We start from the raw sequence: 19,094 nt of genomic DNA, 5'->3' as shown, positions 1-19,094 counted from the left end.
ATATTCCTCGCTGAATTGAGCCTGCTGCCGTTCCCTGCGTGCTAGGCCCGGGCCCTTTACTGGATTGCAGTGAGTGATGCAAGCAACCTGTCGCGGATTGGTCTCTCCTAAAAAGGAAACGTATGTTAGTGGTTCGATCATATACGCTATGTGAGGATTTTGGAAAGATAGAAATCTTATAATCTTCCAAACTATAGCACTGCTCAAAAGTCGTGATGATAACTCATGAGGAGATGTCGAGTGGGTGTTGTCTTTCTCCCAACAACCCGGAGATGGGACGACTCTTTTTTATATCTTGATAGAATTTTTAATTAAACTCTTAATTTCAATTGAATGAAGGTAAATATGTGTGTTGGAACAGATATGAAACATGTGAAACTGAAGTATTGTCTCAAGAAAATTATGAAATCGTATAAAAAACCGACAGAACCGTTTACACACACAAAATGTGAATAGATTATGAATAATTCAAAGTATTGAAGGGAAACAAATTGAAGAATAATGGGATCCAAAAAATTACAATAGGGACCGACAAAGGAAAGAAATAATGGGGTATGTGGCACTACAAGGTGATGCTAAGACATGGATGGCTCATTTTATGGATAAAAACTGTGGTTAATCCGGATCTCAAAGCAGCAGGTTGATGCATGGTCGAGGCTATCATTTCGGGGCAAATGGCCGGCCGGCGATTCTTAGGTCGCCTTGGAGCAAATGCGCCTAACCTGACCCTGTGGGAAAATCAAGGGGCTGATGTTTCCCATCTTCACCATGGCCGCGGCAAAGACGTTGTTGAACGCATCCTGGTTAGATGCGAAGCCATCAACGATGTCTTCGGTGGCACCGCCGACAAGGGTGTAGAGCACCTGGTCGGAGTGCAGGAGCCCCTTGTTGAGTTGGAGGTTGAGGAAGTAGGTGTTGTCAAACATGTTCGGGGTCATCGAGTCCAGCGGGGCCAGATTGCCGTCGCCAGAGCCGGTAGCCTGAGGGCAGCTGGCGTTGCGCAACATCGCAAAGTCCGGATCAATGTTGGCCTCGTTGTAGAGCCTGGTCCTGAAGTTCTTGCACTGCGCCTGCCCAATGGTGTGCGCACCAGAGAGGGCAACCATATCAGTGAGGTTGAGCCCCTTCGCGGCAAAGCGGGTGATGAGGTCGGTGACGGCGAGCGATGGGGCAGGCAGGTCGCGGTTGGCCAATGCCTCGCTAGCCGTGTCGGAGTCCCTCCTCCCCAGAGAGACCGTCCACGACGGCCCTCCCACCTGCATGCACGAGGAAAGTAAAACCGATTATTATTTGCCAGGATTTGCCGTGCTTGCTAAAAAAAATTGTCATCTTTGTGACAACATAAATTGCCATGAAAACGTTCGATTTTCCATGCTCTTCCAGCGAACGTCGGCACAATGACGTTTCCGGTTAATTAAGGGGGTCGAAGAGCCTCTTATTAGTTCTTACCGCGACGACGGAATCGCGAGCGGCGACGGCGAGGATGTCGGCGCAGGAGACGATGCGCTTGCACGACTGCTCCACAGTCGCCTTGATTTTGTCGATGACGTCGAAGCCCCGCAGTGATCCCACGTTCCCGAATGCGTTCCGCTCGTTGCCGGCCAGCAGAACGGACGCGTCGCAGCCCTGCATGTACGTAGCCAGGCACGGTTAACCGCTGGTGTTCAGCAAATGAAACCGGCCCGAGCAATAACAAGTAGTGTGTGAAGGACTTGCTTGGACGAAGCAGTCGTGGAAGTGCAGCCGGAGCAGCGACGCGGCCATGCGGGGGTCGCTGCTCACGGCGGCCGCCACGCCGCTCTTGATGGTGGCCAGCGCCCCGGGGCACGACGCGTCGTAGAACGTCGGGGACAGCTGCGCCGACGCCGCCGCGGCCAGGCAGAGAAGGAGCAGCGCCACTGATAGAGATGAAGACGCCATGACGATGGCCTCTATGGAAGAAGCACTACTTGATTCTGTGGTGGACGCGGATGTAATGTAATGGCCTGCATTCCGTTGCAGATATATATACAGCCATTCCTGGGATTTTTGTGGCGTTCCACCTACTGCTAGCTAGCTGTTTGATCGACATCGTGCACGGATGTACTATTATGCATAGAGTTAAATTAATTAGACTAGACATGTTTTGCAGGGAGTTAATTAACTTGGATAGTAGCAAGTAGACATGTTTTGCCAAGTACGTGCACGGGTCGCTGTATCATGCATAGATGGCACTCAAGTCAACGAAATTCAAAAACTATTCCCTCCGTTCGGAAATACTTGTCATGAAAATGAATAAAGGAGATGTATCTAGACGTATTTTAGTTCCGCATACATCCCTTTCTATCCATTTTGATGACAAGTATTTTTGGACGGAGGGAATACATACTCTTTTTGTTTCCTTGTTTTGCAAGGGAAAAAAATAGTCCAGATTAGTTTAAGGTATTTTCGGATCTGTTCGTCGTTCGTATATGTTCCTGTGTCTTCAGGTTAGATCCTTCTGATCTACACTCTTCGTCAACGGCGGTTGCTGTTCTGGTGCGTTGGTTTTATGGGGCCTTAGCACGACGACTTCCCGACTGTCAACTACAACAAGGTTTGCCCGGCTCCGGCGCGGGAGGGGCGATGACAGCGGCGCGCCTTCGGCTCGCTTCAGTGCTTGTAATCGTCGCTAGGTGGTTTACGAATCTGGATGTAATTTTTATTATTTCTAGCATTCGTTGTATCCATGATTGAAGATGAATAGATTGAAAGTTTTCTCGAAAAAAAAGTCAACTTCTTTATAGTATTATTTTTTCAAAAAACAAAAACCTCTCTATATTATATTTGACCAAGTGTTGCATAATGTACTATGCGTCGTGCGTGCACGGGTGTGTATATCATTCACACAGCGCACGGACCTGGAATGGAATATACATGGTCGCTTCAACGTCTTAGACGACCATTACAAACGCGTCATTCAGCATTCAATGTATCCGATGATCCATATCATATGATTACCCAACGTCTGATGTATGCACCGGTTATCCTGCCTTTTCTTTCCTTTTTTTATTTTCTGTTTTTCCTTTTTCTCCTTTTCCCGTTTTTCAAATACACGAACGTTTCTCACATTCATGGACATTTCCCGCACAGATTTACTATTATACGAACGTTTTTCACTGAATCTCCTCCAAATTTTGTTCACTGGACAATTTTATAAAATATGGCCACATTTATATATATATTATACTTTTCCCGAATCCATGAACATTTTTCACTGAACAATTTTCAAATTAATGAATTTTCCAATTTCATTAAATTTCTCAATTTTGCAAAAACAAAACGCAAATATTCTCCAAATTGAATTCCTTTTCCAATTCATGAACCTTTTCTTATTCACTATTTTAATTAAATTCAAACTGACCGGAATAGTAAAGAGAAAAGGTGATCGCGCTCTAGCTCTGCCCATACTCGTTGGGCCAAGCCTATGTAAAGCATGCGCGGGAGCAATGCGAGAGTATAGCTCGCTACATGCGATACACGGCACCTCCCACAAGCATATTAATCGAGTACTAGAAGAACACCCGTGCGTTGGAATGAGGCCACATTAACTTTAAGAGTTCAATACTAATATTCTCATACATATCAAATGACATTGACGACATTTTTTACCATCAACTCCTCACACACACTCTCTGCCTCCCTTTTCCTCACTCTCTCTCTCCCCCTCTCTCTAACACACACACACACACATACACACACATATCCATATTATTGGGTACGGGACCATAATCAATCTATTTCACACACACGCTAGTGCATAACAATATGGATTATGTGTATTATATTTGCCACCACAACTAAGGGAATTAATTTCATGTAAATCGGCTAGCCACAGCTCCAAGAATACGCGGAGGATGTGGCCCGCTTCCAAGTGTGTCTGCGCGCCGGCCACCCACGCCGGGTCCTTCAAGTGCCGCTTCCACCGCACCAACTCCCAGGGCCAGGGAAGCCGCCCTTCTTCGCCCCCTTCACCGGCCGCGGCCAGCGCGGTGCTGCGGCACCCGGCCTCGCCGTTCTTGTCCTCCGGCACCGTCACGCCCCAGTGACGTAGCCCAAGCATGGGCCTCGAGAATTAAGAACGCTCGACAACGGAGAGGGAAGGGAAGATCATATACATGTCATAAGAAAGGGAGTTTATTTACCGCTCCCTCGATGTATTGTTTCCTTTGTTTGGAGATTGATTACCATCCATGAGTTAAGGTAAGGTTAATGTGATTGAGCGATTTTTTCTGAAAATCAATTATTTGTTTTCTAATTAATGTGATTGAGCAATTTAAGGTAAGGTTAATTAATTTAGATTTGATCTTTAGAGATTGTTCGTGATTGATTCTACATTACTAAATAACTTGCGCCAGTATGGAAAGTTCTGATCTGTTCAGATTTCTTTCATTGTGTGAGAGGGTGACACGAAAATAAACCGATGTAGTGGGGGGAGGGGACGAAAAAAATCTACGAAAAAACCCAGCGAAGGTGGGAGGAGGTACCAAAAAAACCATGGGAGGTGGGACGAAAAAAAACCTCCCATACTTCATGCAGGAAGAGCACACATTCATAAGCTAACGGTTTCACAATGTGTTCTTGCTGATAGTAATTGAACCAAATGAAACGATGGACAAGCAGATTGATTAAGGAACTCTAGGTAATACTTCATGCCGTAAGCATTGGCTCAAAAAGTTAATTTGTAAGTAACAAAAAAAGGCCTAGAAGAATAGTACTACCTAAATAAAGTTTACTGTTGCACATGAGCAGATCCACACGAAGCAGAGGGGAGGTGGAGTAGGCCGGTAACCAGGGGAAGGAGCAGAGTGGGAGAAGATTTACACCGCCGTCTCCACTGGATATGGTGTCTCCGCCGCATCTGTGGAAGCGCCGCGGCTCCGCCTCGGATGGTGCTCGTGGCTATGGTGAAGAGGAGGGGCGACGCATGGGCGAAGAGGCAGGCGGTACTCGTGGCCAAAATAGTGGGTCGTTCGAGCTGCGGGAGGGAGGAGGGGATCGCCGGGAGGCGGCGAGGTCGGTGGGCGGCGGCGGCGGCGTGCAGGTAGGGAAGTCGAGGTAGGGCCCTGTGTTTTTTTAGGGGAATTGCTTGTGAAAATAACGTGCCACAACTATGTAGCGAGCGGATCCCCTTAAAAAAGACGTAGCGAGTGGATTCCCTTAAAACTGGTAGGAATGGACACGATTGATGATGTTGATAAATAGTGGTGAATGTTGGCCTAATTTACTATCATCATGCATGGAAACAAATCATCAAGAAAAAGAACACTTCCTATTACTACGCTCATAGGAAGCTTCCTAATCTCTGCTACCAAACAGTTTCTCCCCAAACAAGGAAGGAAAGTTGTGGACCTGATTCGAAAGGAAACAAACGTTATGAAGATTAATTAATTTAGATTTGATCTTTAGAGATTGATTGTGATTGATTCTTTTACATAAAGACATTACTAAATAATTTGTGTCAGTATGGAAAGTTCTGATCCGTTCAGTTTTTTTCCGTGTGTGAGAGGGTGAAACGAAAATAAACCGATGAAGTGGGGGGAGGGGACGAAAAAAATCTACGAAAAAAACCAGCGAAGGTGGGAGGAGGTACAAAAAACCATGGTAGGTGGGACGAAAAAAAACTTGAAAGCGAGACGACCAACTGCTCCATTAGAAATACAGATTATACATAAACCGGAAGCTCCAAAAGCCACACATGGCGACCTAGTGGATGATCTGTGTGACCAGCAGATAGCAAGAGATGGCCTCATGGGTGCAGGACTTATGGGCCTACAGTTCTGACCACAAGACGCCATAAATGGAATAGATCACTCTTTTTTTCCAGACATAGTTGCAACCAAAAAGCTATATCTCGCTTCTTGCAAGGTGGATGTAGTGATCATATCTTTGGCCGGTTTTGGGAATCTTCCGCCTGGTTTTAGGAAAATTATGCCCTACTTTCTAAAAAAAATTAATGTGTTTTTATTATCGGTTTTGGTGATCATTTTATATTTTATTCTCAGTTTCCTTTGTAATTTTTAATTTTTCCATTTTTTCAGCATCAAATCAATTGACTTTAATAATCCTATTGGTCATAGAGTATGAATATATACTCATATGCCATGAACATTTTTATAAATAAAATCTGTGGAGAACTTTTTACATTTCCATGAATATTTCTTGAGTATGATCCTTTTTTGAAAAGGGTAATATGTGTTGAACAGTTTTCTATTACGTGATTAAAGTATTTTAAAACACAATGAACAATTATCGCAGACATTTTCTATTTGAAGGATGGAATTTGTTTTTTCAAAGACAATGGCCTTTTTTTAATACGCATCTAACATTTTCTGCAAAAACACGATGAACATTTTATTTTACATTTTGTAAATATCCTATCAAATTTAAAATACCCCATGAACTTTTTTAAGTACTGGAGGAATCTTTTTAATACATGATGAACCCTTTTTGAAAACATGATTACCATTTTTTAATACCCTGCAAACATACTTAATATATGCTAGACTTTCTATAGAATTATTAAAATAAAACTTTTTTTCAGACATATACTATAAAAACTTCAGAATAATTATAAGAGAAAAAAAACCCCAGCACTAAGCAGGCACAAACTAACTAGCGATCAGACACCTTCTGGGAGAAATTCGGTACTATCGACGAGCCGTTGTTCATGGGTCAAGCCGAACATATCTTTTTATAGCTGAGAATAGTGTGCCACTCGCTGGAGACCAGATACGGGGTCAAGCATATGTCTCGCCTTTAGCAACGGAAGCCGGGCTCGCCTATAGGGAGCTGTTAGTGGGCCAGCCAAATAGTCATGTGGTTTTATCACGCTGAAGTCATGCACATAATTTTTGTCTGTTTTACTTATATTTGTGTACTGCTCGAAAAAATGTATATTTGTGTTCTGTAAATACACATATTGTGAAACTAATTTAGTTTATTTTTTAAAATGTTCCTCGTACACTTAAAAAAATGTCCATGCAGTGCAAAAAATATATTCACTCAGCCTTTATAAAATATTTATACCATTAAAAATGTAGCTGCTATTTTCAGAAATGCTAATGTCCTTCGAAAAATTGTATGTGACATTTTTGGAAACAATTATGCAATGTAAAAAATGTTCATGTAATTCAAGAAATTGTTTCCAACCATGTAAAAAATGTGCGATACATATAAATATTCAGGTGTTTCAGAAATATGTTTTTATAAAATGTATGTGTGGTTTTTAAAATGTTTCCTATCATTCAAAAAAATGTTTCACCGTGTATTTGAAAAACAATTAACACATGAACTCAACGTCGATGTCGTGCATGAATGGGAGTGGGGGCCTATGCCCCCCCCCCTCTCCCAAAAAATAACATAAGGTGGGGAGTGAGGATCAAGCCCCTGTAATTTTGAATTAACTATTCATTCAAACATGAAAGAACATTTGAATTTATGAGTCAGGTGAAGTGTCAAACCAACACAGTCAAACCCTACGCCGACCTGGCCCGATCGGGCCATCTTTCGTAGATTTCTCCACTTATCCTAAATGTTCAAACAAAACATAAAGATTAACCTATTTTGCAATTATAAATATGAATAAATATAAGATGAGCAAAGAAATGTGCGAAATACAACAAACTATTATGGAGGGAACGAGGAAAGAGAAAATCTAAGAATGCATGTGCATTAGTGTGGAACATATCACCAGTTTACTAAACTTTAAGATGCACTGATAATCGTAAGGCAATAGTGTGCAATATAACACCAATTTACTATACCTTAAGATACATTATGATGAACCACATTTTATTTGGTCGATTCATGTTGACAATGGTAGATGAAAAATTGTCGGGCCACACGTTGGTCCCATCAACCGCACATGCGAGGAAGCTAATCCGAAGGTTGAACCATTTGGGCATATATCTTTAGATTCTCTTAGCAGCTCAAACTGCTCCTTTTCGTGACCCATCCATTATAGAGCTAGGAGCCGGGCCCGGCCAGGCCTGTCAAAGCCCAACATGCAAAGTCTAGGCTTGAGCCCGGCCCGGCCAAAAAATCGCATATTTAAGCCTGAGCCCGGCCCGAGGAGACACAGTGGAGCAATTTTGAGTCGGGCCGGGTCAAGCCTCCATGTAAACTGCCTGATTCCCTAGGCCCGAGCCCAGCCCGACATACGCAACGTGCTGCATTTTCAGGCCCGATCCTAGCCCGAAGACAAAGCCCGACCCAACCCGGGACAGGTTTTTCAGGCCGGGTTGCCCATGCCCAGGTTTAATCCATTAACCTGTAGAGCGGTATTCTACCATGCATGGGAGGTACCGTGCATGACTTGGCTTTTGATGCATTTTGTGAGGATCAGTGTCACCTTTCCCACTAAGATTATTCATACTATTTATGTTATTTTTATACTCTTAGATACATGTTGTGTATGGTACAGAGTTGTGCGTTGTCCTAGAAGTTGTACAACACATTTATCCATCTATTCTCTCCTTTAAAAACCACAAGCATTAAAAATCTTATTCTATGTTCATATCTATTGAACATAAAGTGGGATTTATGATCTGCTTGCACATTTGTGTTCATGGTAATGAGACTTTATAAGGGCTCCTCCTCCTTCCCCTCCTCCTCCTCCAAGAAAGAAAGTTAGGGTTTGTACCTCTCGCCGGCGCCGGCGCAGGTCCGCCTCGTCTGCGGTGGCCCTAGGGCCATGGAGGCGCGGTGGATTCTGGCAAGGGCCGGCGGGAGGGCTCCGTTTAGTCGTTCTTTTCAATCTTGTTAGGGTTTGTGTCCTACTCAGGAAGGCGAGACGGCGGCGGCTCTCTTAAGATGGAATAAAGGTCTCCCCGCCTAGGCCCCGTTCCGGCGGTGCGTCTAGCATCATTGGTGGGTGTGTGGAGGTGTGTCTCCGGCAGATCTATCTTTGGTGGATTTGCACGGATCTCGTCGTTGTTCGTCTACGTTCGTGTGTCTTCAGTTTGGATCCTTCCGATCTACGTTATTTTTCATCGGCGGCGGTTGCTGTTCTGGGGTGCTGGTCCTATGAGGCCTTAGCACGACGACTTCCCGACTGTCTACTACAACAAGTTGTGCCCGGCTCCGTCGATGGAGGGGCGATGACGGCGGCGCGCCTTCGGCTCGCTTCGGTGCTTGTAGTCGTCGCTAGGTGGTCTATGTAATTTTTATTTCTGGTATTCGTTGTACTGCCATGATTGAAGATGAATAGATTGAAAGTTTTACCGCAAAAAAAAAAGACTTTACAACAAGTTCAATATTGAATATATTTTGACGGATTTACAAATTTTAATTGAAACATGGCAAAACTCTATAAAACATATTGCTGAACTATAGAACACGAACCTAATAAAACTTTATAAGGGTCAATGTTTAATAAAATCGTGATATTAAGCTTGAAGCGTGTCGATGCATAATGGAACATCATGATATGCTCTCAAACATGATAAACCACTACAATAGAACATTTCAAAAGATCTGAATATATATTTTATTTATTCAACATGTTTGAAGTGTAGTGGAAACAACAACTCACGATAGAACTTGACGAATCAAGAAGAAAGTAGAACATCGTAACCACTAACCACTATCAAGGCAGGCAACTCAACACACACTAACCCTGCATATGTATGATCACAGTAGACACACGAGCTCATACATACGCACACACATGCTAACCACTATCAACGTAGGCAACACACCCTACCCCTATAAGCATCTTCGAGAGACTGGGCCAACACAACATTTTAAGATTGACGAAGTCCCTACAAATGCTTTTATAGTCAACGGGGAAGTCTCATCCCACTAAACGCACATGATCGAAAGGCTTGAAGTAAAACCAAAAAAATGTGAGCAGCAAAGCGTTTAGAAGTTCTACCCCGATGAAATGGGATACCGCCGTCCTTCTAACCATCCAACTACAATTAAAAAAAAGCATTCAACTAGATGTTGGTTCGCACATCTACAGAGATTTGGTCATGTTCGTTTGGTGAGAGCATCTCCAACAGGCGCCCAAAAAAAGCCTCACGCGCTAAAAACCATCGTTTTTGTGCGCTGGAGACAAAAAAACAAAGTTCCAGCAGACACTGTAAAATAGAATGCACATCGAAAAAACTTTATCGCATAGATGTGCTCGTAGGCTGCTAGGCTGCAAATTTGGGACACCGAACTGTGCGCGCCGGCTGCTGTAGGTGGGGCCGCCGAATTAAACGCCATGTTTTTTGCATCTTGAAGTTTTTTTCATCGCTTGCGCGCGTAAAAAAACTAGTTTGACGCTGTAAAGATATTATGCACCGTCGAGGCGGTTGGAGATGCACTAAAAAGTGGTCAGCGTGCGACACTAGTGCTACATGACTGATTTTTTTTCGGAAAAACTTTCAATCTATTCATCTTCAATCATGGCAGTACAATGAATACCAGAAATAAAAATTATATCCAGAATCATAGACCACCTAGCGACGACTACAAGCACCGAAGCGAGCCGAAGGCGCGCCGCCGTCATCGTCCCTCCATCGCCGGAGCCGGGCACAACTTGTTGTAGTAGACAGTCGGAAAGTCGTCGTGCTAAGGCCCCATAGGACCAGCACCCCAGAACAGCAACCGCCGCCGATGAAAAATAACGTAGATCGAAAGGATCCAAGCCGAAGGCACACGAACGTAGACAAACAACAACGAGATCCGAGCAAATCCACCAAAGATAGATCTGCCGGAGACACACCTCCACACGCCCACCAACGATGCTAGACGCACCGCCGAAACGGGGGCTAGGCGGGGAGACCTTTATTCCATCTTCAGGGAGCCGCCGCCGTCTCGCCTTCCTGAGTAGGACACAAACCCTAACAAGATTGAAAAAAACGACTAAAAAAGAAGCCCTCCCGCCGGCCCTTGCCAGGATCCACCGCGCCTCCATGGCCCTAGGGCCACCGGAGACGAGGCGGACCTGCGCCGGCGCCGGCACGAACCCTAACTTTCTTTCTTGGAGGAGGAGGGGGCGGCGGCCAGATATAGTGCTACATGACTGATTGATGTGACAGTGACATAGTAGCTTGTAAATTACCCAGTTGGGTCCCGCCGAACTTTGCACTGCCGCGTGTCCGCTCGTTAACCCGTTTTTAGTAGAGGTAGCATTGCTCTAAAAGAGGGTAGAGATCAGGAGTTGAGTCGAGATGAGTAAACAAATGGAGAGCAGATACCAGTTTTCAACTTAAGCATCGCCACCTTCCCCCCGCTCCAATGTCGACTCAGCGGCCTGACAATCCCGCGTACACCAGCGGCCGCCGCGTGCGCAGCCACGCGTCCCTCCACCTGTTGCCCCTCACCTGTCGACGTCCCCTGCGGCCTGCGTATATACACCTCGGCAGCTCGGCTCGACACGACACAGCATCTCCCAGTTCCTCCAATCCACTCGCCGCACGACACCCCGCTCGTTCCCCAAACTACAAGCAGCAAGCAAAGCATCCTCTCGCCGTCTCGTCATGATGAGCGGCGGCGTCAGCGGCATGGAGTCCTCCTCCTCCTCCTCGGGAAGCTCGTCTGGTGCGTCTGCGGGGGTGGGGGTGGCGCCGTTCGTGGCCAAGACTTACGGGATGGTGGACGACCGGGCGACCGACGGCGTCGTCGCGTGGGGGCCCGCCGGCAACAGCTTCGTCGTGGCCGACCCCTTCGCCTTCTCGCAGGCGCTGCTGCCGGCCCACTTCAAGCACGCCAACTTCTCCATTTCGTCCGGCAGCTCAACACCTACGGCTTCCGCAAGGTGCACCCGGACCGCTGGGAGTTCGGCAGTTCGCGCACGCCTGCTTCCTCCGCGGCCAGACGCACCTCCTCCCCCGCATCGTCCGGCGCCACAGCGGCGGCGGCAGCAGGCGCGCCAAGGAGGACGGCGACGAGGATGAAGGCATCAGCAGTACGGCGCTGGCCATGGAGGTGGTCCGGCTGAGGAATGAGCAGAGGGCCACGGAGGAGCGCGTGGCGGCGATGTGGCGCCGGGTGCAGGAGACGGAGCGCCGGCCCAAGCAGATGCTCGCCTTCCTCCTCAAGGTCGTCGGAGACCCCGACGTGCTGCGCCGCCTCGCCGGCAGCGGCCAGGACCAGGGCGCGCGGGTCAACAGGCCGCGGCTGCTTCTCGACGGCAGGGAAGAACAGAGGATGCCCGTCGACGGGCTGTCGTACCACAATCACAGCAATCTGAACATGGAGGAGGCCTTTGTGCTGGAGCCGAGCGTGGACTTGTACTACGCCGGAGGCGACGGGCAGGCGGACGGCGGCGGCGGCGGACATCCGCCGTACGCGGAGTTCCACGTCGACAGCGGCTACTGACTGCGTGCGTGCGCGCTGTCTGTCCGTTGGCTCGGCATCTGTATTTTGTGGCTGTGTAGAGAATTAGACACGTGCAGATAGATTGGACGCTAGTACCAGTCAGTGAGGTGTGCCACTAACTGACTGACTTGTGTGGCATTTGGCTGTACAGACGTGGTCGCTTATACTGTACGAGGTAATTGCAATTCAGTTCACTCTATTTTTGTATGTTTGCTATTTCTTGCCCGTCGAGCTTTGCGGAAGTCCGAACACGAGAAACGTCTCTATATACCCCTGGTCCATCCAAAAGGAATTCGGAGCCTGCGCTGTCGTAGCATCACGCACCGTTTCTGCGTCAAATTCCCCGCTTCTCTTCTTCCAAAACGTCACTATGTACACCGTTTCTGACTGACTTGTGTGGCATTTGGCTGTACAGACGTGGTCGCTTATACGAGGTGGACAAAATTACTATTCTGACCTATGTGACTAACAAAATTTCGATTTGACCTCATTTTGAAAAGAATTTCGTTTCTGACCTTTTTAGGTGACGTCAACATCCCTCGCGTCTGGGTTGCGAAGCAGACGCCACGGATCCTGGCGTCTGGCCCCTGGCCCATACTGCCCGTTGACCTGCTGACGTGGCAAATGGACCAGACGCCAAGGACCTTGGCGTCTGGCCCTGGTAACTGGATAACCCCACGGGAGAGTGTGTGGGACCCACCGCACACACTTTCCCCAATCCACAACCCGAGCTTGAAGAACACTTGGAGCTCTCATACTCTCTCCCACCCCTCAAGCTCCCCCTCAAATCCTCTTCAAAAGGTGCATCCCTTAGGTGGATCTTTCCATCACTTTGTTGCTCTTGGTAATCTCCCCCAAATCATCCAATTATTTTTTGTTCAATCTTGTTATTTTGGTTGCATTTTATACATGTTGGTGGAACCCTAGTTCATGTTTTCTCCCTTATGTTAGTGTGAATGGCTTGGTTAACTTTGATAATATAGTGATATTCATGGTGTGTAGTAGGAATATATGCTTGTTGAGTAGAAAGATTGGGGGTTAGGGTTAGTTAGTGATTAGGGTTAACTTTGCTTAGTGTGTGTTAATTAGTGATACTTTTGTGGACATCACCAATAATTTAGTGTTGATATGATTTGGATAAACACCAATTCTCATTGAATTCTTAAATGCATTCATGTTATTTTTAGATGGAGAGACTTGTTAATGTTCATTACATGGACAAGGAGAAATTCTTGAGTAACAATGCCGACACGGGTGAGGAACCATTGGTTTTTGATGCAAGCCCTAGCTATGAGGATGTTGTTGCAAAAGTGAGACAAGCCTTAAAGTGGATGGACACCAATGTTGATGTTAAGTTAATAGGAAGGTATGATGTTGGAGTTGGAGCCAAATCTCGCTTGAAAAGTATGCCTATCACCTCGGATTTGCATTGGGATGTATACAAGGAAAAAGTTTCCCAATCGGAAGACAAGTCACTTGAATTGTTTGCCACCAAGGTTGAATCTCCTCGGTTTACACTTGATTTGAACCGGCATGTCTCTTCCCCAATGGATGACATGAGCGAGATGACAATGGTGCCACTTGTTGAGCATAGAGTTGTGGTTGATGCCCCCAATGCTTATCGCCAACCACGTCCCCGTGTACCATCTATTGAACCAAATGAGGTTGAGTTGTATGCCCCCAATGCTTCTAGCCAACCACCAACTAGCCAAGCAAATGAAGTTGAAGTTGAAGTAATTCAAAATGATGAAGATGCTTATGATGACGACGAAGAGCAAGAGGAAGGGTTTCATGGTAATGATGTTGGTGACTTGGATGCGTACATAGTGCAAAAGGACATGGATCGTGAGTTGCCTTTTAGGCGTCAATATGCATATGACTCGGATGACGAGGGTCCAGTTGAACAGTTGGACGAGGATGGGTTCACAAAGGAGGAAAACCAAATCCACTTTGAGTTGACGGGCTTAGAAAAAAGAACTCACTTGTTTAAAGATCTTAGCCTTGCCCATAAAGTTGTTGTTGATGGTGGAATGAGAATGACGGCGATTTTGCCAACACCAGGCCCGGATCTAGGAGAACCAAGGGAGGAGAAGGAGGACGAGAATGCTTATTTGAAGAAAGGAGTGAAGTTTCTGAGCTTGCCTATGCTGAAGTTTTGGTTGTCTGACTATGCCATTCGGAACCATAGGCCATTTTATGTTGAGCACTCCGACATGAAGTTGCGTTACACCGTGAAGTGTGAGCAAGAAGGATGCCCATGGAAGGTTCGTGCAAGAAAGCTTAAAGACACCGAAGAATGGGTGTTAAGAAGTTGTGTTGCCACTCATAGGTGCAAACCGCCATCTAAACGACTTCGAAAGACACATCGTCAACTCACATCTGAGTATCTCGGATACAAATGGATGAAAGACATAGGCTTTGATCCAACTATGAAAGTGAGGTTTCTCATGCGGACGGTGAAAAACCAATTCGGTTATGAAGTCAAGTATGGGAAGGCATGGAAGGCAAAGGAAAATGCTATTAGGATGTTGTATGGTGGTTATGAAGAAGCATACAACTAGCTCCCAAGGTTGTTGGCCGCAATTGCACATAAGAACCCGGGCATGTTTCATGTGGTCGAGGATCACGAGGGAGTGTTCCATCGTGCCTTCTGGAGTTATGGACAATGTGTGGAGGCATTCCAGCATTGTCGTCCGGTCTTGTCTATAGATGGCACGTTCTTGACCGGTAGATACAAGGGCACACTAATGGTAGCAATGGCGCACTCATCAAACGACAATGTGTTGCCGTGTGCATTTGCTTTGGTGCCTTCCGAGCACCAAGACAACTGGGAGTGGTTCATGGGTCATGTTAGGCACAACGTGATTGGGGCTAGGGAGGTGTGCATCATATCGGACCGGCACCATGGCATACTCAAGGCAATGGACATTGTTATTCCAGGATTTCCAAAGCTTCACCACAGATGATGCATGAGGCATTTCGTGGCCAACTTTTATCGGGCATGTAAGAGCAAGGAGCTCAGCAAAGACCTTACCCATGTATGTGTGGCCTTCATGACCCAAGGTTTCGATGCTCGGTACAACAAACTCTTTGCAGCGGTGCACGAAGGGGAAAAAGACTTCTTAACTAGGAATTTAAGCGAGAAGCACAAGTGGGCATGCGCTCATGACGATGGTGGTTGGCGATATGGCGACATGACGAGCAATCTGGTAGAATGTTTCAACAATGTGCTGAAGGGTGCTTGTGCATTGCCGGTGACTGCAATAGTGGAGTACACTTTCTTTCAAGCTTAATGAGTACTTTCAGAGGCATTCTGAAGAGACTGCAAAATGGATAGGTGAAAAAAAGGATTATGCGGAGAAGGTTGATGAATGGTTGCAGTTACAAGGAAGCAAGTCTTCACGCCAACAAGTTATCATATTCGACAGAATTGAAATGATCTATCAAATTGATGAGCCAGGTGGCACAACACGAGACGGTTTTCAATATGGTGGTGCTACATTTGAGGTGCGTCTGAAGACTCGGTGGTGCTAGTGCGAGAGGCCTAGCAAGTATCATTGGCCATGCTCGCATTTGATAATGGCGGCGAAGGCGAGAAACATACCTGTTTGTGATGGAAAAACCGTGCGGATGCAAGAGTTCCATGTGGAAGCAACTAGGTTGACATGGGCGCCAAGATTTCACCCTTTCTTGGACCAATCACAGTGGCCTGAGTACCATGGCCCTCATATTAGGCCAGACCCTCTTCTGAAAGTGGAGACCAAGGGTAGAAGGAGAACTAAGAGGTTCAGGGGTGATATGGATGACTTGGCTGGATACACTAGCATGAAACAATTTGGTAGCGGTCATTTTATGGAGGCTCCTGACACTGTCAACTGTGAGGTGTGCGGTGAAGGGGGACACAATGATCGGACATGCAAGAAGAGGAAAACCAAAAAAAGAAAAACAAGTCGTGGAGGTGGCACCGATGGTGAACGAGGTGGAAGAGGTGACGGTGCTGGTGGTCGAACAAGCACAAGTGTCAGAGGTGGTAGTGGTGGTCGTAGAGGGAGTACAAGTGCTAGAGGTGGTGGCCGAGCTAGCACAAGTGCTAGAGGTGGTGGTCGAGCAGGCACAAGTGCTAGAGGTGGTGGTCGAGCAAGCACAAGTGCTAGAGGTGGTGGTCGAGCTAGCACAAGTGCTAGAGGTGGTGGTGGTCGGAGAGGAAGCACAAGTGCTAGAGGTGGTGGTGGTCGTAGAGGAATGGTTGATAATGGACCGGTCTTCGGTTATTTGCTTAATCCAGATGGTTGATCTAGTAATAATGGTATATATTATTTGTTCATACAATTCCTAGCATTTATTGATTTATTGTATTTACGCATGTACTCTCTTTATGTCTTGTGCTAACAATTGTTCTTTTTGTAGGCATGGCTTCATCCGGTTCTAGGACGAGGTCGGCGTGCGCGGACCAAGAGGACATGCCAAAGACGTGGATGGAGGCCAGCTTGGACAAGGAGAAGGAGAAGGATGTGCCCACACCACCATGTTGGTGTGGTGATGTTTGCAAGCTGAAGGTGTCCATGGACCTCAAGAAGTCATGGACAGAAGGTAGAAGGTTTTTCGTGTGTCCCAACTATGCACATGATCGTCGAAGGCCAACTAACGCATATGACATACCACTGGTATGTTAGGTGTACATACAAAAAACCTCATCAAGTTTGAACTCATATTACTAACAATGACATGATTTTTATGTAGTCGCCTCCTCCACTTTGCAAGTACTTCACTTGGATAGATCACGAGGTACCAAAAGATGTCCCAGAGGACCAACATCGAGATTACTTACGGAGGCAGTGCCTGTTTGAGGAGTCCTTTGCACGGGGATTGGAGCATGAGCGTCGTGAGAAGGAGAAGAACGAGCGCAAGAAGCGTGAGCAAGAGAGGGCACGCAAAGAGAAGGAGGCTCGTCAAGAAGAGAGGGCAAGAAAACTTGCAAAGGCTCGCGATGCATGAGAGGAGGACGAGGCGCGTGACAAGAAGGGAAAGTGGCCCCGTACTACGCAGTAGACAAATGGAAAGGCACCGGCGTCGATGATGGACTGTCGAGACTTTGTTTAATGTATGAACTTGTCATTCGAGACATCGTGTGTGAACTTGTTATTTGAGGCCTTGTGTGGTCATGAACTACTTACGTCATTCGAGATATCGTGTGTGAACTTGTTATTTGAGGCCTTGTGTGGTCATGAACTACTTATGTGCAACCTATTTGAAATTGTATGCAAACTATGCTTTGTTTAGATTTTTGTTTGATTTCCAATGTTTAAAAGTGTGTGCACTAGTCTGGAAATTAGCACACCCAGACGCCAAGGTCCCTGGCGTCTGGTTTCGTGTCCAGAGACCCAGACGCCATGGTCCCTGGCGTCTGGTTTAGTATCCAGAGAGCATTTTTCCAGTTTGGCAATTTGCACACCCAGACGCCAAGGTCCCTGGCGTCTGGTTTCGTATCTAGAGACCCAGACGCCAAGGTCCCTGGCGTCTGGTTTACTAACCAGAGAGCATTTTTCCAGTTTGGAAATTAGCACACCCAGACACCAAGGTCCCTGGCGTCTGGTTTACTAACTAGAGAGCATTATTGCTATTTGGGAATTTGCACACCCAGACGCCAAGGTCCATGGCGTCTGGTTTACTAACCAGAGAGCATTTTTGCTATTTGGGAATTTGCACACCCAGACGCCAAGGTCCATGGCGTCTGGTTTACTAACCAGAGAGCATTTTTGCTATTTGGGAATTTGCACACCCAGACACTAAGGTCCATGGCGTCTGGTTTACTAACCAGAGAGCATTTTTTCTATTTGGGAATTTGCACACCCAGACGCCAAGGTCCATGGCGTCTGGTTTAGTATCCAGAGAGCATTTTCCCAGTTTGGCAATTTGCACACCCAGACGCCAAGGTCCCTGGCGTCTGGGTCCCTATCCAGAGAGCAACTTTCGAGTGGATAAGATTCTTTGGGCCCACCTATAGCCCTCTCATCCATTCATCTCCACCTCTACCCCTCTCATTATATTCATCTCCACTCACTCTCACCTCTAGCCCTGCCAACGTCACTCCCTCTCCAGCACCCTAACCCTCCTCAAATCTCTCACGAATCAGTCCGGTTTCACCCCCATCTTTAGGATTTGCAAACAAGAAGGTAAATCGACTCCACCCCTATTTTTTGGTTGGTTTCACCCCCATCTTCAGTATCTAAGGGATTTGTGTGTTGTAGATGGGTACTCAGTGGGTGCTTAGCCCTGTTGTTCATGTCCAAGGCTTGTCTCCATGTGTTGTGCAAGTTAGTGAAGTGGACCTCACTTTCGATTGGTTGAAGACTAAATTCATGTTGAAGCAAGGGTTGAAGGAAGAGGATTTTGTGTACTACGTCAGCAGGAAGCATTCAGATGGCCCCAGGGAAAGAAAATTGGTTGACATAACTGATGATGACAAGATTCAAGAAATGCTGGAAGAATGGGCATGGAAAAGGGTTGTTGACTTGCATTGATACAGGAAACCGAGTTATATGTGATGTTCATGTCATTTCAACTATCGTGGACCATCGTGGTCATGAACTACTTATGTCATTCGAGACATTGTATGTGATGAACTTCTCATTCGAGACTATTTGTGTAATTTGAGATTATGTGATAACTATGTTTGTCATTTGCTATTATGTGAAGACTATGGTGTTTGCTAAAAAAATATCTATTTCATTAGATACTATGCTGTGTCAAAATATGAACAA

At 46.3% G+C, this 19,094-nt stretch overlaps 1 protein-coding gene and 1 pseudogene across 1 annotated transcript; one reads left to right on the top strand and one right to left on the bottom strand.

The window, feature by feature from the left end:
- Positions 1-389: 389 nt before the first annotated feature.
- Positions 390-1,953, bottom strand: LOC123089773 (peroxidase 2). The gene is made up of 3 exons (XM_044511359.1): positions 1,717-1,953; positions 1,450-1,626; positions 390-1,256 (listed from the first exon to the last, which is right to left on the bottom strand). The coding sequence occupies exons 1-3, from the start codon at positions 1,918-1,920 to the stop codon at positions 693-695; spliced, it is 945 nt and encodes a 314-aa protein (XP_044367294.1). The 5' UTR covers positions 1,921-1,953; the 3' UTR covers positions 390-692.
- A 9,456-nt stretch (positions 1,954-11,409) lies between these two features.
- Positions 11,410-12,521, top strand: LOC123089772 (heat stress transcription factor C-2a-like; annotated as a pseudogene).
- The last annotated feature ends 6,573 nt before the right edge of the window (positions 12,522-19,094 follow it).

Source organism: Triticum aestivum, chromosome 4B (genome assembly GCF_018294505.1).
Source record: "Triticum aestivum cultivar Chinese Spring chromosome 4B, IWGSC CS RefSeq v2.1, whole genome shotgun sequence".
Taxonomy (NCBI): domain Eukaryota; kingdom Viridiplantae; phylum Streptophyta; class Magnoliopsida; order Poales; family Poaceae; genus Triticum; species Triticum aestivum.
The sequence above is the reverse complement of the archived record's forward strand: the minus strand, read 5'-3'. Positions and strand labels throughout refer to the sequence as shown.